A 21,162-nucleotide genomic window follows, 5' to 3' on the forward strand; every position below is an offset into this window, starting at 1 on the left:
TAGTAGGAATGGATGTTGGATTTTGTCAAATGCTTTTTCTGCATCTATTGAGATGATCATATGGTTCTTATTAATTTGATTATTAATATGGTCAATTATATTAATAGTTTTCCTAATATTAAACCAGCCCTGCATTCCTGGAATAAATCCTACTTGATCATAGTGTATTATCTTGGAGATGATTTTCTGAAGTCTTTTTGCTAATATCTTATTTAAGATTTTAGCATCAATATTCATTAAGGAGATTGGTCTATAATTTTCTTTCTCAGTTTTCGATCTACCAGGTTTAGGTATCAGTACCATGTCTGTGTCATAAAAGGAATTTGGTAGGACTCCTTCATCCCCTATTTTTTCAAATAATTTATATAACATTGGGGCTAATTGTTCTTTAAATGTTTGGTAGAATTCACATGTGAATCCATCTGGCCCTGGGGATTTTTTCCTGGGGAGTTGATTAATAGCTTGTTCTATTTCTTTTTCTGAAATGGGACTATTTAAGCAATTTATCTCCTCCTCTGTTAATCTAGGGAGCCTATATTTTTGGAGGAAGTCATCCATTTCACTTAAGTTATCAAATTTATTGGCATAAAGTTGGGCAAAGTAACTCCTTATTATTTCTCTAATTTCCTCTTCATTGGTGGAAAGATCCCCCTTTTCATTTGTAAGACTATCAATTTGATTTTCCTCTTTCTTTTTTTTGATCAAATTTACCAAAGGTTTATCTATTTTATTGGCTTTTTCATAAAACCAACTCTTGGTTTTATTTATTAATTCAATAGTTTTTTTACTTTCAATATTATTGATTTCTCCTTTTAATTTTTGTATTTCAAGTTTAATTTTTGGTTGGGGGTTTATAATTTGGTCTTTTTCTAGCCTTTTAAGTTGTAAGCCCAATTCGTTAATCTTCTCTTTCTCAATTTTCTTCAAATAAGCCTCTAAAGATATAAAATTTCCCCTTATTACCGCTTTAGCTGCATCCCAAAGATTTTGATATGATGTCTCATCATTATCATTATCTTGGGTGAAATTGTTAATTGTTTCTATAATTTGCTCTTTCACCCAGTCATTCTTTAAGATGAGATTATTCAGTTTCCAATTACTTTTTGGTCTATTTACCCCTAACTTTTTACTGAATGTAGCTTTTATTGCATTGTGATCTGAGAAGAAGGCATTTATTATTTCTGCCTTCCTACATTTAATTTTGAGATCTTTATGTCCTAGTATATGGTCAATTTTTGTATAGGATCCATGAACTGCTGAGAAGAAAGTATATTCCTTCCTATTGCCATTCAGTTTTCTCCAAAGGTCTATCATACCTAGTTTTTCTAATGTTCTATTTACTTTTTTAATTTCTTTCTTGTTTGTTTTGTGGTTTGATTTGTCTAAATCTGAGAGTGCAAGGTTGAGATCTCCCACTATTATAGTTTTACTGTCTATTTCTTCTTGCAGTTCTCTTAACTTTTCCTTTAGAAAGTTAGATGCTATACCACTTGGTGCATATATGTTTAGTATTGATATGGCTTCATTATTTATGCTACCTTTCAGCAGGATATAGTTTCCTTCCTTATCTTTTTTAACGAGATCTACTTCTGCTTTTGCTTGATCTGAGATAAGGATAGCTACCCCTGCTTTTTTGGCTTTACCTGAAGCATAATAGGCTCTGTTCCAACCTTTTACCTTTACTCTGTATGTATCTCCCTGCTTTAAGTGTGTTTCCTGTAGGCAACATATTGTAGGGTTCTGCTTTTTGATCCAATCTACTATCCGTCTCCGTTTGATGGGATCGTTCATCCCATTTACATTTACAGTTAAAATTACTAATTCTGTATTTCCTGCCATCGTATTATCCCCAGATTATGCTTTTTTCCCTTGACCCCCCTGATCCCCCTCCCCGATATTTAATTTACAGACCCCCCTTGTGACGCGCAACCCTCCCTCTTTTTTTTTTTTTTTTTTTTTTTTTTTAGGATCCCTCCCCCCTCCCTCCAAGTCCCTTCACTTATTCTCCTTTTCCTTTTCCCTTTGTCCTCTCCCCCCTTTTAATGAGGTGAGAGAAAATTCTCTGAAAAACAAATATGTTAATTATTTACTCTTTGAGCCTCTTCTGATGAGAGTAAGATTCACACAATGATTCTCCCCCTCACTAAGTTCCCTCAGATATGGTGTATTTTCTATGTCTCTTCCTGGGATGTAGTTTCCCTCTTTTTATCACTCCTTCCCCTTTTTCTGAACCGACCTCCTTCCCTTTACTACACCCCCCTTTTTTTCTTTTATATCAGTAAAATCAAATTATCCTTGAGTATTTTTTATATACCCACAACAGAGTTACAGTTCTCAAGGGTTCTGTGTACCTTTTTCTGTTTCTCTTCAGTCTTGTGGATGTAGATCAAATTTTTTGTTTAAGTCTGGTTTTTTTCTTAGAAACATATAGAATTCCTCTGTTTCATTGAATGACCATCTTCTTCCGTAGAAAAAGATGCTAAACTTAGCTGGGTAGTTCATTCTTGGTTGCAGTCCTTGATCTTTTGCCTTACGGAATATCAGGTTCCAGGCCCTTCTATCTTTTAATGTGGAGGCAGCCAGATCTTGGGTGACCCTTATTGTGGCACCTTGGTATTTAAATTGTTTTTTTCTAGCTGCTTGCAGGATTTTCTCCTTTGTGTGGTAATTCTGCAGCTTAGCCACAATATTCCGTGGTGTTCTTTTTTTAGGGTCTATTTCAGAAGGAGTTCGATGAATTCTTTCCACATCTACTTTCCCTTCTGTTTCTATTATCTCTGGACAGTTCTCTTTGATAATTTCCTGTAAAATAGAATCTAGGCTCTTTTTTTGGTCATAGTTTTCTGGAAGTCCAATAATCCGCAGTTATCTCTCCTAGATCTATTTTCCAGGTCTATAGATTTTCCCAGTAAGTATTTGACCGTTGTCTCCAGCTTCTCATTTTTTTTGTTTTGTTTGATTGATTCTTGGGTTCTCTGTGAATCATTCATTTCTATTTGTTCCATCCTGACTTTTAAGGAGTTATTTTCTTCTTTCACAGTTTTTAGTTCTTTTTGTAAATGCCCAATTTCGTTTTTAAATGAATTATTTTGCTCTATTGAATTTTTTTCCATTTCCCTAATTTTTTTTTTTTGAGAATTGTTTTCTTTTTCCAATTCAGAAATTCTATTTTCTTGAGACTTTTTTATCTTTTCCAATTCAGAAATCCTACTTTCCTGTGTTTTTTTAACCTTTTCTAATTCACTAATTTTGTTTCCCTGCATCTCCTGTGAATTCTTTATTTTTTCCAACTCCAATTTCAGGACGTTGTTATTCTCTATCATAACTTCCCTTTCCTTGCCCCATTTTTCTTCGATCTCCCTCAATTTCTTAAGAGCTTCTTCTAGGAGAGAGTTATGTGTTGGGGGGCAGGAATCGTTCCCCTTTAGGTTGTTATCTTCTGAATCTTTGCTGTTAACTTCCTCGGGGTTGGGTACCCGCTCTTTCTCTGTATAGAAGGAATCTATAGTTTTTCTAGCTTTTTTGCTCATACTTAAAAAATGTTTTGGGGTCTGTCCCTGGGGTAGGAAATTATTTACTTCTTTACCAGCTTCCTCCCAGACCGGATGGATGCAGCGGCCCCCGCGCCCGCGCTAAGAGAGAGCTCTGGGAGAGAGTTCCCCACCCCCTCCCTGGAAGTGCCTCAGAGGTGATTAGCACTGCTGTGCTTTGAGGGCGTAGAATAGTGAAGACAGCAAGAAGCTCAGCCTATGTGTCCGGGTGGGGAGTGGATGTCTGCAGCAGGTGACGTGAGAAGCCCCTGCGCTCAAACTGGAAGTGTCTGCCAGAAACCGCGGTCCCTAGTTCAAAGGTTCCGCTTCTCTGGGACTTCCTGGAGCTGAGTTCCACTCCCTCCAGCTAAGCTAGGCCGTGTGTGTTGCCTTGGGCCGTATCCACCCACTTGTCAGTCTCTTAACTATTCTCAGGAGGTAGCTGAGGCCACACCCCCTGGTGCCGAGTCTGCCGAGTCACCCCCAGGGTGGGGGGGTGGGAAATCTAATCTGAGTTTTAAAATATTTTGGCTTTCTCTTCTGAACTGCTAAATAATTAGCAGAGAAGAGCTAACAGCCTGTGCCAGATTCCTTTACCTCAGTGGCTTCTCTGATCCCAGAGCCCCTCCCAGCGCAATGGGCGCAGTGTGCCCCTACCCCACCGTCTGTGCTGGTCTTTCTTATTCCTCCCCTGAGAACTGACCTTTCCTGTTGAAACTCCAGATTCTCTTCAGCTGGTAAGTCGTGCTTCCAGTCCTTGTGGTATCTATCAGTCCTGAGCTAATTTTGAGACTTAATTTATCTAATTGGTTGTGAGGGAGTGAGGACGTTCACTGAGTAGTGTGTTTCTTCTCCGCCATCTTGGCTCCGCCCCCCTCTTGCAACTCTCTTAACTTCTCCTTTAGGAAGTTAGATGCTATACCACTTGGTGCATATATATTTAGTATTGATATTGCTTCATTGTCTATACTATCCTTTATCAAGATATAGTTTCCTTCCTTATCTCTTTTGAGTAGATCAATTTTTTGCTTTTGTTTGATCTGAGATAAGGATGGCTACTCCTGCTTTTTTGACTTCACTTGAAGCATAATAGATTCTGCTCCAGTCTTTTACCTTTACTCTGTCTGTATCTTCCTGCTTTAAATGTGTTTCCTGTAAACAACATATTGTAGGATTCTGACTTTTGATCCAGTCTGCTATCCATCTCCCTTTAATAGAAGAGTTCATCCCATTCACAATTACAGTTAAAATTACTAATTCTGTATTTCCTGCCATCATATTATCCCCAGATTATGCTTTTTTCCCTTGCCCCGCCGAACCCCTTCACCAGAGTTAAACTTATGAACTCCACTTGTGTCACGCATCCCTCCCTCTTTAGTATTCCTCCCTCCTCCCTTCAAATCTCTTTCTTGTACCCTCCCCTTATTACTCTTTTCCTTTTCCCTTTTCCTTTCCCCCATTTTAATGAGGTGAGAGAGAATTTTATAATCAATATGTCAATTAATTTTCTCTTTGAGTCAATTCTGATGAGAGTAAGGTTCACACAATGTTCCTCCCCCTCTCTAACTTCCCTCAGATATGATAGGTTTTCTTTGCCTCTTTGTGGGATGTAGTTTTCCTCTTTTTATCTCTTCTTTTCCCTTTTTCTGACACTATACCCTTTCCATTTCTACTTCCCTTTTTTTGTTATATCAGTAAAATCAAATTATACATATGGATTTTATGTATATCAACAACAGAAATACAGTTCTCAAGAATTCCTTTTACCTTTTTCTGCTTCTCTTGAGTTCTATGATTGGAGATCAAATTTTTTGTTTAAATCTGATTTTTTCCTTAGAAACAAATGTAATTCATCTGTTTCATTAAATGTACATCCTCTTCCATGGAACAAAAAGCTAAACTTAGCTGGGTGTTTATTCTTGGCTGCATTCCAAGGTCTTTTGCCTTTCAGAATATCAGATTCCATGCCCTTCAATCCTTTAATGTAGAGGCAGTCAGATCTTGAGTAATCCTTATTGTGGCACCTTGGTATTTGAATTGTTTTTTCCTGGCTGCTTGTAATATTTTTTCCTTAGTCTGATAGTTCTGAAATTTGGCCACAATGTTCTGTGGAGTTTTTTTAAGAGTCTTTTTCAGAAAGTGTTTAATGAATTCTTTCAATGCCTATTTTACCTTCTGGTTCTATTACCTTTGGGCAGTTCGCTTTGATGATTTCCTGTAAAATTATATCTAGGCTTCTTTTTTCATCATAATTTTCAGGAAGTCCAATAATCCTTAGATTATCTCTCCTAGATCTATTTTCCACGTAACTGTTGTTTTGACAAGTAGATATTTGACATTTTTCTCCAGATTTTCATTTTTTTGGTTTTGCTTGACTGATTCTTGGTGTCTCAATGAATCATTCATTTCTATTTGTTCAGTTCTGATTTTTAATGAGTTATTTTCTTCATTAGCTTTTTTTTACTCCTTTTTGTATATGTCCAATTGAGTTTTTAAATGAATTATTTTGTTCTATGGAATTTTTTTCCATTTCACTAAATTTGTTTTTTTAGTGAGTTATTTTCTTTTTCCAATTCACAAATCCTACTTTCCTGTGATTTCTTTGTCTTTTCCAATTCCCTAATTCTATTTCCCTGCACTTCCTGTGAATTCTTTACCTTTTCCAATTCACATTTCAGGAAGTTGTTTACCTTTTCCAATTCACCTTTCAGGATGTTGTTACTTTCTTGCATAGCTTCTCTTTCATTTCTCCATTTTTCTTCTAACTCTATTTTGAGATTCTTAATAATCTCTTCTTGGAGAGTGTTATTTGGGGTATTATCTGGAGGCTTATTGCTATTAGTCTCTTCAATGTTGGAAACCTGCTCCCTTTTCCATATAGAAGCTATCAATCGTTTTCTTCATTTTTTTACTCATTTTTTTTTAAAGTCTTCAGTGCAAGAAGGTTACTAGTTTCCTCTGCAGAGTAAGGATGGGTATAACTGTCTTCTCAGTGGGTTGCAAGAAAAGGCAGAGCTGTGGGAGGGCTCTGGGAATAACTGCCCAGGGAAGTGAGTAGGCCTGGGTATCAAGGGCTAGGGTTGTATAAGTGCCCGTCAGGAGCCCTGCTGTGATAATTAGTGACTGCCTTGGGGCTAGAGGTTAAGCAGCGAATGTATCACTATCCGCCCCGCCCCACCCCCACAAACGCCAGCTTTGAGTATTAGCAGTTGCCCTATCCCTCACCGCACCAGAAGTGTCTCTGCCTGGGGAGTGTAGTCATGCTGGGGTGATTTCACTACCCCAGGCTGAGCCCCAGACTGTGTAGATGAGAGGCTGCCCTGGACTGTGCTTCTGCTGTGCAGGTTTGTGACTGCCCCCCAACAAGACCCCCTAGCAGCAGAATGCCGTGAAGATCTGTGTTATGGTCTGCACTGAGTCACTTCCCCATCCTGGGTAGGCGCAGTCAGATCCTCTCAGGCTCTGGCATCTTTCAGTGTACCCTCTATCCCAGGCTCTGGTTTCTCTGCTGGTCCCCTACTCTGCGACCAGAGCAAAGCAGTCAGGCTATGGCAGAGAGCTCTATGTAAACCTTCCAACCACAGAGGCTGCCCCACTCCCAATTCTATCCCTGCCCTGTACAGATCTACTCCTGCCACTCAAGTCAAACCTTTTCTGGCAATATTCCAGGTTATCTTCGGCTGGTGAGTAGTTGTACTTCCAATCTTTGTGAACCTTACCAGTCTAGTGCGATATTTGAGGCTGATTTTAAAAATTGGTAATGAGGGTGAGAGGAGCTCAGATTCTCCACATGTGCCTTCTCTGTCATCTTGGCTCTTCTCCCTCCTCACAATTGATTATTATTACAACATTGCTATATGTGCACAATGATCTGGTTCTTTTCACTTTTCACCAGCTCATAAGGGATTTGAAATGTTTTTCTCAAACTTCCCCCCTCATCATTTACTACAGCACAATAATTAGTATTTCATCACAATCATATGCCACAAATTATTCAGCCATTTCCCAAATGATGAGCATCCCCTTGATTTTCAATTCTTTGCCAACACAAAAAGATTTGCTATAGATATTTGTGTGTGTGTATTTGTGTGTATATGCATACATACATACATATACATATATGTCTTTTTAATTTTTCTTTGATCTCTTTGGGAAACAGCTGTCTTTTGGGCCTACTTCTCCAGAATAAATGGACCAGTTCACAACACTGTTGTTTGTTCACAACACCACCAATTATTTTAATTTAATTTACATTTCTCTAATACATAGTGATTTAATCATTTTCATGTGACTATAGTTTTGATTTCTTCTGAAAACTGACTAATATCCTTTGACCACTTATCAACTAGAGAATGGTTCTTATTTTCTATAAGTTTTACTCAGTTCTTTTTTTAAAATTATAACTTTTTATTGATAGAACATATACATGGGTAATTTTTTTTACAACATTATCCCTTGCACTCACTTCTGTTCCCTTCCCTCCATCTACCCCCTCCCCTAGATGGCAGGCAGTCTTATACATGTTAAATATGTTATAGTATATCCTAGTTACAATATATGTATACAGATCCATACAATTCTCTTGTTGCACAAGAAGAATTGGATTCAGAAGGTAAAAATAACCTGGGAAGAAAAACAAAAACGCAGGTAGTCCACATTCATTTCCCAGTATTCCTTCTCTGGGTGTAGCTGATTCTGTCCATCATTAATCAATTGGAACTCAATTAGATCTTCTCTTTGTGGAAGATATCCACTTCCATCAGAATACATCCTCATACAGTATCACTGTTGAAATGTATAATGATCTCCTGGTTCTGCTCATTTCACTCAGCATCAGTTCATGTAAGTCTTTCCAAGCCTCTCTGTAGTCATCCTGCTGGAGTTTGACTCGGTTCTATACTCAGTATATATTTGAGAAATGAGGCCTTTATTAGCGAAACTTGCTGTAAATTTGAAATTCATTTTCTATGGTACCTCTTAGCAAAATGTAGTTTTCTTAACTACACTTTTCAATTATATCTATTATTTTAATGTTCTGGCTAGCTCTCTGGAGATCCTCCGAATGGGCCTTGATTTCAGTGGAATAATCACAAGAATAATCAGAAAAGTCTTTATTATCTCCTTCACAGTTTGTCTTCTTTGCCTGGAGCTAGCTTTCTGGGGAACCTTCAGATGAGTTTTGGTCTTAGTGGAGAAGTGAAGGAGGATAGGAAAGCCACCATGAGGCTGGTCAAGCCTTCTCTTCCGTGGCTGAGTTTTTCCCAGTTTATATACTCTATTACAATTAAATCTCTTCATCATACTGAGTATAAATATAAATATTATATCACCAAGGAACCATTATTTACTATAAGATTAAATCAATCATACTGAACTGGAGAACTATTAATCACCATGCTAAACTAGATAACCATTATATTATCAATTCCACTGAATTAACACTGTTCTCCAGAGTTCTGGCCCATTACATATTTTTGCTTTTGTTTTGTCTTTGTGTGTGAGTAAATATTTACATATAAATGTGTATGTGTGTGTATATATATATGTATATATATACATATATGTACATGTATGTATATATATATATATGCCATCTGCACACACATATATTTGTTTCTTCCTTTTTTGAATCAATTCTAATGAGAGTAAGTTTCAACCATTATTTTCCAGTCCTTCTTGGGTAAGTTTTTCTGTACATTTTTGTACACAACTAAATGTGTGTGTGTGTGTGTGTGTGTGTGTGTGTATGTGTGTGTACATCTGTATATGTATATTATTTCCTCTTTGTACCAATTCCAATGAAAGTGAAATTCAAGTATTGTCCATCATCCAATACTTCATTTTCCCTTCTACTGTGAAAGCTTTTCCTTGACCCTCTTTTATTTTTTAAGTTTTTTATTTTTTATTTTTAAAAGATATATGTTTTCACCATTCACCCTTGCAAAATCTGATGGAGTTTTGTTTTCTCCCTGCTTTCCTCCCACCTCCTCCCCTAGTTGGCAAATAATCCAATATATTTTAAATATGTGCAATTCTTCTATACATATTTCCACAATTTTCATTCTGCACAAGAAAAATCAGATTAAAAAGAGAAAACAAAATGCAAGCAAACAACAAAAAAGTGAAAATACTGTTGGAACACTTTTTTTATGTGAGAGCATTTCTCCCATTCTTCTTCCTTTCCCCCTTTTCCCAATGTATCTCTTTTTCTCACCCTTTCATTTTTGGGGGAGTTAATTCCAGCATAATCAGCTTATACTCATGTCCCCTGTCTATATAAACTCCCTAATAATAATAAAGTTCTTAGAAGTTACATATATTATCTTTCCATATAGAAGTGTAAACAAATTTAGTCCCTCAAGCTTACTCTTTCATGTTTCTTTGAATCTTGTGTTTTAAAGTCAAATTTTCTATTCAGACCAAGTCTTTTCATCAGAAATATTTGAAAATCTTCTATTTCATATTAATCCCTTGAAAGATAATACTCAGTTTTGCTGAATAGGCTACCAAGGCCCACAACATTAAGTTGGAGAATTTGGTCTAAACACATGCTTCAAAATAAGTAAAGTACACTCTGAACACCATGAGGAGGTGTTGGGATTACTAGGTGAGAACTGAGGTTTTCTGGACAATTACAAGGTGAGAACTCAGGTTGACTTGATAGAGGGAGGGGGCAAGCTCATTGGCTGGGGTGGTTCTTCCCAGAAGCCCTTGCATTATCCCACGCCCATTCTCTGGGAGAATAAAAGAGAGGACTCCCAGAGAATGGGCGTGGGATAATGCAAGGGCTTCTGGGAAGAACCACCCCAGCCAATGAGCTTGCCCCCTCCCTCTATCAAGTCAACCTGAGTTCTCACCTTGTAATTGTCCAGAAAACCTCAGTTCTCACCTAGTAATCCCAACAAGGAGGTATTGCCTTGGTTTAAGAAATACTATAATAGCAATATATTATGTATCAGATGAACTAAAAAAAACTAGGGATAGGAGTTAAGATTTCAGATGAAGCAGCAATAAATATAGATAGAATAAAAGGATAAGCAGATAAATTATGTTAAAAAGCATTAAGTCAATATCAATAACATATGTATACCTGAAGAAAGGAAAATTTAACTGAATAAAAGAGAGAAATGGTTAATAAAATAACAATAATTGTGGATATAAAATAATTTGATTTGCCTTTTAGACCCAGGCACATCAAATTCAAATTAATTATAATAAAAGAGGACTAGAAGATCATTTTTAGGGATGATAGCTCTACAATTTCTAAATGGAATTATAGATGAATTTTCATGCCTCTAATTTGCACTGACACCTTTGTGAAAGGTGACTATGCATTTATCACTAAGGAATTAACAAAAAAAAATTGAAAAGCAGAAACACTAAATGTATCATTTATTAAATCTAATATGAAATGAATTACATTTAAAGAAATTGGAGACTGAGTAACTTAATCCTAAATAATCAATGGGTCAAAAACCAAATGAAATAAAATTTTCATTGAGGAAAAAGACAATAATGAGATAACATAATATAACTTGCAGAATACTGCAATTCTGTTCTGAATATATATAAGTATATAGTATATATTGTTGTTTTTAACAATAAGTAACAAAGTCCCATTTTCAAAAGTACTGGCAAACTGGGCAGATTTAAACCAGCACTTCATGCTATATACCTAGATAGCTTCAAATATTTACATGACCTAGATATAAAAGGTCAAATCATAAAATAAATTAGAGCACTCACTAATGAAGAAATTACTTTCAGTTCTATGAATAGAGAAAGAGTTTGTGACCAAAAAAGTCATAGCATCCCACAGAATTGACAATTTTGATCATATAAAATTTTTTTGCAAAAATAATTTAATGTCAAAATCAGAAGTAAAAGAGGTAACAGGGAAAGCTATTTTAATAAGTTTCTCAGATAAAAAGGATGTGACAAATTTATAGGACTAAGGGTAATTTTTTAGTAAATTGTCCTAGGATATGAACAGGCAGTTTACCAAGGAAAAACTAGTTATCAACAGTCATATGAAAAAATGCTCCAGATCATTAAGTGTATATAAAAGCACTTTTGAAGTTGTACCTCATATCTACCAGATTGGCAGAGGTGGAAAGAAAGAAAATGATATACTATGTAATCTCTTCTGGTACTTTCATACTTACTTCACCTCCTGCTTATATTGTATTATCAATTATGCCCAGCCAGGAGTCAATCTGGGATCATTCCCACCAACCATCACTCTTTATTTTCATGCCTACATATGTGCTGATGTATAAAGTTGGAGAAAATCTTGCAACCCATTATGACTGGATCCACTGCAAATTATATAATCTCAACTGGGCTTAAAGTTAGGCTAATTGCATTATGCCTTTCTTATCAACTCATCATCACATCCTCCATAGTAGCTCTTCTAAGACGTTTTCGTACCTCCTTAAGCTTCCCTTGGCTTCTCTCCCCATTCTTTCAGCTGAGAACTTTGAGTCATAATTTGTTGAATTTCCTCAACTCCTATCATTCTGATGTCTTCTACTACTATCTACACCTTTATTGTTGACTCACATAATGAAATGACCTACTCCTTACCAAGCCTTTTTCAAGTGAACCTATTCCATCTATTCTCTTCCAACAAATCTGCCCTTCTGTCATCTTATTTTCAGTCTCTTTCTTTCCCTACTGTCTTTAAAACATGCCAATGTCTCCTCCATCCTGAAAAATGTCTTTCTTGGTCCTTCCATTCCTGATATTATCTTCTGCCCTTATAGCTAAATTCCTCAAAAAGACCACCTGCAATAGATGTCTCCACCTTCTCTTTTTTCACTTTCTTTTTAATCCCTACATTCTGATTTCTGACTTTATCCTTACACTGAAATGGCTAGGGATTTCTTAGTTGTCAAATCCAGTAACTTTTCTCCATCCTTATTCTCCTTTCACACTGTTGACTGCTCTCTCCTGGTTTCTCTTCTTCCAGGCTGATGACCACATATTTTATATGTCCTTTGCCCCATCATGTTCTATCTTGGCTCTCCCTCAATAGCCAAGTTCTGTCTCTGCTCGTTGGTGATTTCATCAGCTCCTGTGGATTTAGTGACCATTTTAGTGACCATTTAGTGACTCTGCTGATAATTCTAAAATCTACCATTCCTGCCCCACTGTCAATGTAAACAGTGCAATTTTGCATCTTCAACTATCTTTCAGCTATTTCAAACCAATGCCCAGTAGTTATCTGAAATTCAGAATTTATTACCCTTCTACTTTCTCTACTAATATAGGGGGTAACTTCATCCTACCAATTCCTCAAGTTTACAACCTTTAAATCATCTTGGATTCCTCACTATTTTTCACTTTTCATATCCAATCTGTTGCCAAGGCCTGCCAATTTTACCTTTGCATCATTTCTTGAATACACCTCTCTTCTGACCTAATGCAGGTTCTTCTTACTTACCAAGTAGCCTGCTGGTGGGTCTGCCTGCCTCAAATCCCTCTCCATTCCAATCCATTCAGCTACCAAAGTGATATTCCTAAAATGTGGGTCTAATTATATTACTTTCTCATTCCCATTCAATAAATTGCAGCAGTATTCAAAAGCCTTCATAACCTAGTCTTCTTCTTACTTTTGAAGTCTTGTTACACCTTATTCTCCAACATATACTCTTTGATCCAGTGACAGTGGCCTCCTGGCTGTTCCACAAATAAGAGACTCCATCTTTTATTTTTTTCTTGCTGTCCCTTATTTCTGGAATACTCTACTTCCTCCATATCAATTACTGACCTCCTTAGCTTTTTTAATTCCTAACTAAAATCTCACCTTTTGTATAAGAAAATCTTCCCTAGACTTTCCAAATTCCCTAGACTCCAAAATTCTTTTAATTATTTACTTATTCTATTTATTTTGCATATATTTGTTTGCATGTTGTTTTTCCCATGAAATTGTAAAATTCTTTAGGAGAGAGACTTTTGTTAGATGGTTATATCAATAATTGTGAAAAGCTTTTTATATGAGTACCTTCTGGTTTGATCTAGAGATCAGTGTTAAAGAGTTTCCAATGTGATTATATTTTAATTAATTTGATACCAATTTGACCAAATGATTATATTTTAATTACTTCAACACATTTGTATTATATTAAGAAACCTGAGTATTTTTCTAACCAGCTTTGGTAATGACAATAGATACCACCTAGTCCCATAAAATAATTGGCAAGCTAGTTTAGTCCTTTATTTCAGTCCTAGTAGACATACATAGTTTTCTTCCAAAAGTTACTTGGAACTAATCAATACAGTTTTATTTTTAAAGCAAGGAATGTTGCAAAATATTCTTAAATACTGTATAATATTTGACTACTTCTCCACCCAAAGATTGTTCAAAACTCTGAATTCATTTATCATTGTCTTTACTCAGCACTTCTCTAGGCTCATTAGGTAGAGGAATCTTTAGGTCTGAAGGTTCCATGTTCCAGATATCCTTAGCATATTCCTTAATTGTTCGATCACTTGAGAATTTCCCTGAGGCAGCTATATTTTTCACTACCATCTTGGTCCACTCTTTCAAATTCTAAAAACAAACAAAAAAATACCATTATTGTGCTTTGTTCTATTGGGAAATATTTAACAAATTTGGTAATCTTAAAATTTCATAGAAAATAATGACAACATTTTTTAAGTTAAAGAAAATTATAAATAGACAGTTAGTGGCCCAGTGACATCAGGGCCTGTAGTCGAGAAGATGGGCTCAAATCTAGCTTCAGATATTTACTAGCTCTATGACCCAGAACAAATCACTTAATACTTTTTGCCTCAGTTTCATCAGCTGTAAAATGGGGAAAAAAATCCAACATCTGTTTTAGGGTTGATGTGAGGATAAAAAGAGATAATATTTATGAAGCATTTAGTATAAATACTGGTACATAGTAGTTATTAGTATAAATTAATGCTTATTCCCTTCCTTTTCCTTCTTAAGTTACAGAAAATTAAAACTAAGCAAATAACAAAACTAATAGTAGATTTGAGAAACCAGATACAGTATATTATTTGCTTACTGAAAGTCTAGATTGTATTACACTGGAGTCAAAAAATACTTTTTTAATTTTAAGAATTTTCAGAATTTTAAGAATCAATACCTCTGATGTACTTTTACTTCAGTAAGTCATAACTTTTTATAAAATAAGAGTACTTCTAGTTTGCGTTTTTAAGAATATATGCTATACTGAATTCATATGTTTGCATTGTTAATTAACAAGGCTGCTATTTCCTAGTTTCTAGTAGCAACCTATGCTTTCTAGGAATCCTGACAACTTTTAAGTGATTGATTAATCAACATTTATTGAACATCTGACAATGACTGTTATGTTACATAGACACAAAAGGTGTAACAGTTTTGTTTCAGTTATAAAGTAATTTTTCTATATTCTAAAAGATGAATACAAACAGGCAATTTATTGAAAATTTGAATATTGATAAGAGAGGTAAGTAGAGAATAGATAAGTTTATGCCATTCTCAGTATATTTTGAAAGTGGAATACAGACAAAATAGTAATATTAAAAGTGAAAACTAGTCTTCCAGGCTCCTGCCATTTTCATTGCTGTGGATTTTATGATAGAGACCAAATCTACCCATAGCAGTAGGATCAAGAAAGTGGCAGGTGGTAGTGCCCTGGCCTTGGATCTAGAAAGACTCAAGTTTAAATCCTGTCTCAGGCACTTACTAGTTATATAACCCTGGGCAAGTCACTCAATTTTCCAATCTCTGTTTTTTCTCTATAAAATCAAACAGTTGAATGTCACATTCCTATCAACTCCTCTGATTTTGACTCCAAGAACATCAAGTTTCATCTAATCTAAACTCATCACCTGAAATCTCATCAATCAGGGAGAATGCTATAGTTTTGATTCTTAGCACATCCTAAGTGATCCTCAGGTATATCTCTTCTCTATTCCAAGGATGGATTGCAGTGACAAAAAACTCCTCCCAAAGTCTCCCTTTATAGAAGGATCAGGATTTTCTAGTCAACTTTTCATTTCCTATCAGCTGTTTTGCTTGATTTTGACTCCCAAAATATCAGCCCTCATGCTATGTGCACCCTTTGGTGCCTCCTATCACCTCTACCTTTGCAGCTTTCTTTTGTGTATTGCCTTCCTCCATTAGACTGAAAACTGTCAAAGCAGAGACTGTCTTTATTCTTATAAATTGTATTTCCAGCACTTAGCACAGTTCCTGGAACATAGTAGGTACTTAAATGTTTATTGAAAATTTAATTGATTAATGGCCTCTAAACTTCCTTCTAGCTCTAAATCTATGAATCTAAGTATCTTACATGAAATATTACCCCCTAGGCATGTATATGTTCATGAATATATCAAGATTTATTTAATATTTTCTTGTTTTATTTTGCTAGCAATGCTCTACTTAGAAGATTAACAAATCTCTTTACAAAACTATCTTCTATCAATACAAATGATTATTCTTTTAGTAATTTGTAGAAAATTTTTATATATTCATACATATTAATAGCAGACTATATAAATTTATCATAAAACCCTGCCATTTTAAAACAACCAAAAGTATGAAATATAATTTTAGAAAGTTTGACACAACCAGCATAAAAATTAGTTATTTATATATCACCGGGTTGGAGCTAAGATGATGGAGTGTCAGTTTGAAGAATAGTGAACTCCTCAAAACTTCTCCAAACAGATATAGAAAATGCTGAATCCTGATAAGGACATCAAGAAGTGACAGGTTGAGTCATTTTTCCAGCCTATGTCAGCAGAGTGAGATAGACTGAGAGATCTGCAGAAATTTGGGATCGAGTCTGCTAAAAGCAGCTCATAGAAACAGGGAACCTAGGGAGAAGCTATGCATCAGGGAAAGAAGAAGTTTCAGACCCATTCTTAAGCATTACAATGGGAATGGATGATAATTTGCAGCTTTCTTACCGCTATCCAAGTCTGGATCCAGGCCTGGGGCATACTTGCACCCATGAGTAGCATGTTTTTACACATAATAGTTAACGTTTTATTCCAAAAATCAATAAAAACTTTTGAAGAAAAAAACCTGACACTTATAAGAATGGCCACATGCTTAGGTAATGTGTGAAGAGAAGTTCTGAAATAAGAAGCAGCTGTTGGGTTAAGACCACAGGAAGAGAGTGGGATCACAGTCTTAATTTGTGGCCTTGTTTGGAACCTACCAAGGAATAATCATAGCAGGAGTCCTAGACCTTTAGTTCTGTCACTCTAAACCAGTTAACCTATAAAGGCCAAGTCCAGCAGCAGTCAACTACTGCTCAGACCCAAACCCAGATCAGGAACTTATAAAGTTTAAAGGCTAGGAGAATGCAATCAGACTTTTGGATTAGATAACTTTGGGAGCACTGAAAGCTTTCAGGTCCCCAGCCTTAACTGTCCCTAAAATCTTCATTCAATATCCTAAGAAAATCAGTAATAGAATAAAGCCAAATTTTCCCATCAGAAGTGTCCAGAGCCTGGTGTTATTATCAAAGATTAAATCAGGAAGCAGGTTGGAAAAATAAGCAAAAAAATATGAAGAAAAAGTATTCCACAATAAAAAAAACTATTACTATGAGAGGTAAACTCAAGCCAGAAGAGATATCCACATCTACAATCAGCCTCAAAGACAACACAGTTTGGGCACAGGTTCAAGTAGAATGCTTAAAACACATAAAGCAAGAATGGAAAAAGAATTAAAATACTTTTTATTGATGAAATAAGAGTGCTAGCATAAAGGATTGAAAAAGAGAGCTCTGAAAAAATTGGAAAGGAAAATAATATTTTTGCAAAGAGATACAAAAATTGGCCCATGCAACAAACTTTAAAAAAATTAGAAAGAACCAATTAGAAGCCAAGAAATGCATTAAACTATAAGAAATATTAAAACATAGCCATAAGACTGAAAAAATGGAAGAAAATATAAAGTTTCTTAAAGCAATACAGTGTATCTGGACAACATGTCCAGGAGAAATAATTTAAGAATCATTAAACTACATACACATTTGGTTGCAGAAATAAATTTCACTTAATCAGGAGGGAAAGGGGAAAAAGAAGAAGTAGAAAGGGGTGTAGATTACGAGAGGAATTAATTCTAAGCAGAACAAACTCTAAGGATGTACAAAATATTTGTGGCTATATTTTAGGTGGTAAAGAATGGGAATGTGAGGGATTGTCCATAAATTGAGGAGTGAATAAACTATTACATATGAATGTGATGCAGTATTTTTTAAAATTTTAGTTACTAGATAAGGACTTCAAAAAACATGGGAAGACATATCAACAAATGCAGAATGAAGTGGACACAAAACATTTATATAATGACAACAATATGGCAAAAACAAAACAAAACAAAAAGGACAAGGGACTTTGATAAGTGTAATGACAAATTGTAATTCCAAGTAAAGTTGAAACCTGCTAATTCACTTCTGATATAAGTGAAGAACTGAGGATACAAAATGAAATATACACAAACATTTGTGTGTGTGTGTGTGTGTGTGTGTGTGTGTGTGTATGTGTGTGTGTCTGTGATAAAGACACACAGACAGAGGAATAGAAAGACAGACACAGAAAGACAGACAGACACAGAGAGATAGAGACATACAGATACAAAAACAGAAAGAGAAAGAGGCAGGGAGGCAGATATTCATGGTCACAGTCAATGCTGAAATTTGTTTTGCTTAACTATAAAAGTTTGTAATAATGGTTGTAATTTTTTCTTTCATTCTCACTTGAGGTGGAGAGGAGAGGAGATGGAACAGAGAGAAGATGGAATTTTGTTGTCTGAAAAAGAATATAATTTTAAAACAATATATGTTTTCCTTCACCTCTACATGATAAGTGGACTTGAGATCAACATCAATCAATCAATTAATGCATCAATTAATAATTACTAAATCCTTACTATATGCCAGGTACTATGCCGAGTACTGGAGGTATAAAAGATCCCTGTTGTTTTCCCTTAGCTGAGGGGCAGTTAGGTGGCATAGTGGTTAGAGCACTAGTCCTGAAGTCAGGAGGATCTGAGTTCAAATCTGATCTCAGACATTTAACATTTCCTAGATGTGTGATCTTAAGCAAGTAAAAAAAATATATATGTATGTATATATATATATACATACATATATTTTTTTTTGCCTCAGCAAAAAAACAAATAGTCCCTGCTATCATTATAAAAAAAAGAATTAGATTATAATCTAATCAGAGAAAAAATATACCGATAGTTATATACAAAGCATGATGTAAAAAAGATGAATAGAAAATAGTTAAAAGAATGAAAAAAGTTAAAAGAATGAAGATACTGTCTAGAGGACTGAAACTCTGAATAGGGTACTTGAATCTGAGAATGCAGAACACTTATGTTAATTACCTATTAGATGTGAGACAATTTTTTTTTAGCATATATTTGGATCATGGCTCTCCTCATCTTTGGTGCTTATTGAATGTTTGGTAGTAAGATAATCATAGGCAAGGCAGAGGGAGAGAAGGGAGAGTGAGTTGGCAGCAGGACAAGGAGGAGAGAGGCTGGTGACTCCAGATGCCAGAATCTAGGATACATCTTTTGAAAGCTTTGTTTAACCAATTTATTTCTTCCTCTGTTAATCTGGGCAAGCTATATTTTTGAAGGTATTCTTCCATTTCATTTGAGTCATAGAATTTAATGGCATAAAGTTGGGCAAAGTAACTCCTAATTATTGCTCTAATTTCCTCTTCATTAGTGGTGAGTTCTCCCTTTTCATTTTCAAGACTAACAATTTGATTTTCCTCTTTCTTTTTTTTAATTAGATTTCCTCTTGATTGTTGGTTTTTTCATAGAACCAACTCTTAGTTTTATTAATTAATTCAAGTTTTGTTTACTTTCAATTTTATTAATTTCTCCTTTTATTTTTAGAATTTTAAGTTTTATGTTTGTCTGGGGGGTTTTAATTTGTTCCTTTTCTAGCATTTTTAGTTGCAAGCCCAATTCATTGACCTCTTTCTCTATTTTATGCAAGTAGGCCTCTAGAGAAATACAGTTTCCCCTTATTACTGTTTTGGCTGCATCCCACACATTTTGATATGACGTCTCATTATTGTCATTTTCTTGGGTGAAGTTATTAATTATGTCTATGGTTTGCTGTTTCACCCAATCATTTTTTAGTATGAGATTATTTAGTTTCCAATTATTTTTGGTCTATTTTCCCCTGCCTTTTTATTGAATGTAATTTTCATTGCATTGTGGTCTGAAAAGGATGCATTTCCTATTCCTGCCTTACTGCATTTGAGTTTGAGGTTTTTATGTCATAATATATGGTCAATTTTTGTATAGGTTCCATGAACTGCTGAGAAAAAAGTGTACTCCTTTCTGTCTCCATTTAGTTTTCTCCAAAGATCTATCATATCTAACTTTTCAAGTATTCTTTCTTATTTATTTTATGGTTTGATTTATCTAATTCTGAGGTGCAAGTTTGAGATCTCCCACTATTATACTTTTGCTGTCTATTTCTTCTTGCACCTCTCTTAATTTGTCTTTTAAGAATTTAGATGCTACACCAATTGGTGCATATATGTTTAATATTGATATTGCTTCATTATCTATGCTACTCTTTAGCAAGATATAATGCCCTTACTTATCTCTTTTAATTAGGTCAATTTTTGCTTTTGCTTGATCTGAGATGAGGATGGCTACCCCTGCTTTTTTGGCTTCACCTGAAGCATAGTAGATTCTGCTCCAACCTTTTACTTTTATTCTGTATGTATCACCCTGCTTCAGGTGTGTTTCCTGTAAACAATATATTGTAGGATTCTGGCTTTTAATCCAGTCTGCTAACCACTTCCTCTTTATGGGGGAGTATACCTCATTTACATTTATGGTTAAAATTACTAATTCTATATTACTTGCCATCTTATTAATCCCTGCTTATGTTTTTCTCCTTTTCTTCCCCCTTATCCCCTCCCCACTCCCAGTATTAAACTTGTGAGCATACTTGCTTCTCACAGCCCTCCCTTTTTAGTATCCCTCCCCCATCTTAAGAGTTTCCACTCTTATTTTATCTCTTTTCCTCACAATTTCTGTATTCTCTTTCACTTAGCTTACTCCTTCCCTTTTCACTTTTCCCCTCCCACTTTTCAGGGAAGTGGAAGAAGTTTCACCATAAATCGAATGTGTCTATATTTTTCTCTTTAAGGCAATTCTAATGAGAATATCCCCCTCCATTCTTTCTCTCAGATGTAATAGGTTACTTCGTGATATGTAGTACTACCATTTTACCCTTTTTTCTGGTATAATTTCCTTTCCACCTCTAGTTTCTAGAACAAATTATACATGTGTTCTTTATATATCTTTATGGCAGAAATATACTTCTCAAGATTTCTATTTACCTTTTTAGGAATTTCTTGAGTTCTATAGTTGGAGAACAAACTTTTTGTTTATATCCGATTTTTTCATCAAGAATAGATTTCATTGAATGTCGATCTTCTTCCCTGGAAAAAGATGCTCATTTTTGCTGAGTAAGTTATTCTTGACTGCATACCAAGTTCCTTAGCCTTTTGGAATATCAAATTCCAGGCTCTTTGATCCTTTAATGTGGACACTGCTAAATTCTGAGTAATCTTCTCTAGTGTCTCCTCTGTATTTGAATTTTTT

General features: G+C 35.2%; 1 protein-coding gene across 3 annotated transcripts in view; it reads right to left on the reverse strand.

Moving 5' to 3' along the window:
* Positions 1-13,724: 13,724 nt before the first annotated feature.
* The window catches only part of PYGL (glycogen phosphorylase L), a 126,987-nt gene continuing 119,549 nt past the window's right edge, over positions 13,725-21,162 (reverse strand). For all 3 annotated transcript variants that reach the window (XM_074290792.1, XM_074290791.1, XM_074290790.1), the window contains one exon: positions 13,725-14,085. In XM_074290792.1, coding sequence (XP_074146893.1) covers positions 13,909-14,085 — 177 coding nt within the window. In that variant the 3' untranslated portion in view covers positions 13,725-13,908. The remainder of the gene's footprint in view (positions 14,086-21,162) is intronic.

This window comes from Sminthopsis crassicaudata, chromosome 2, assembly GCF_048593235.1.
Source record: "Sminthopsis crassicaudata isolate SCR6 chromosome 2, ASM4859323v1, whole genome shotgun sequence".
NCBI lineage: Eukaryota > Metazoa > Chordata > Mammalia > Dasyuromorphia > Dasyuridae > Sminthopsis > Sminthopsis crassicaudata.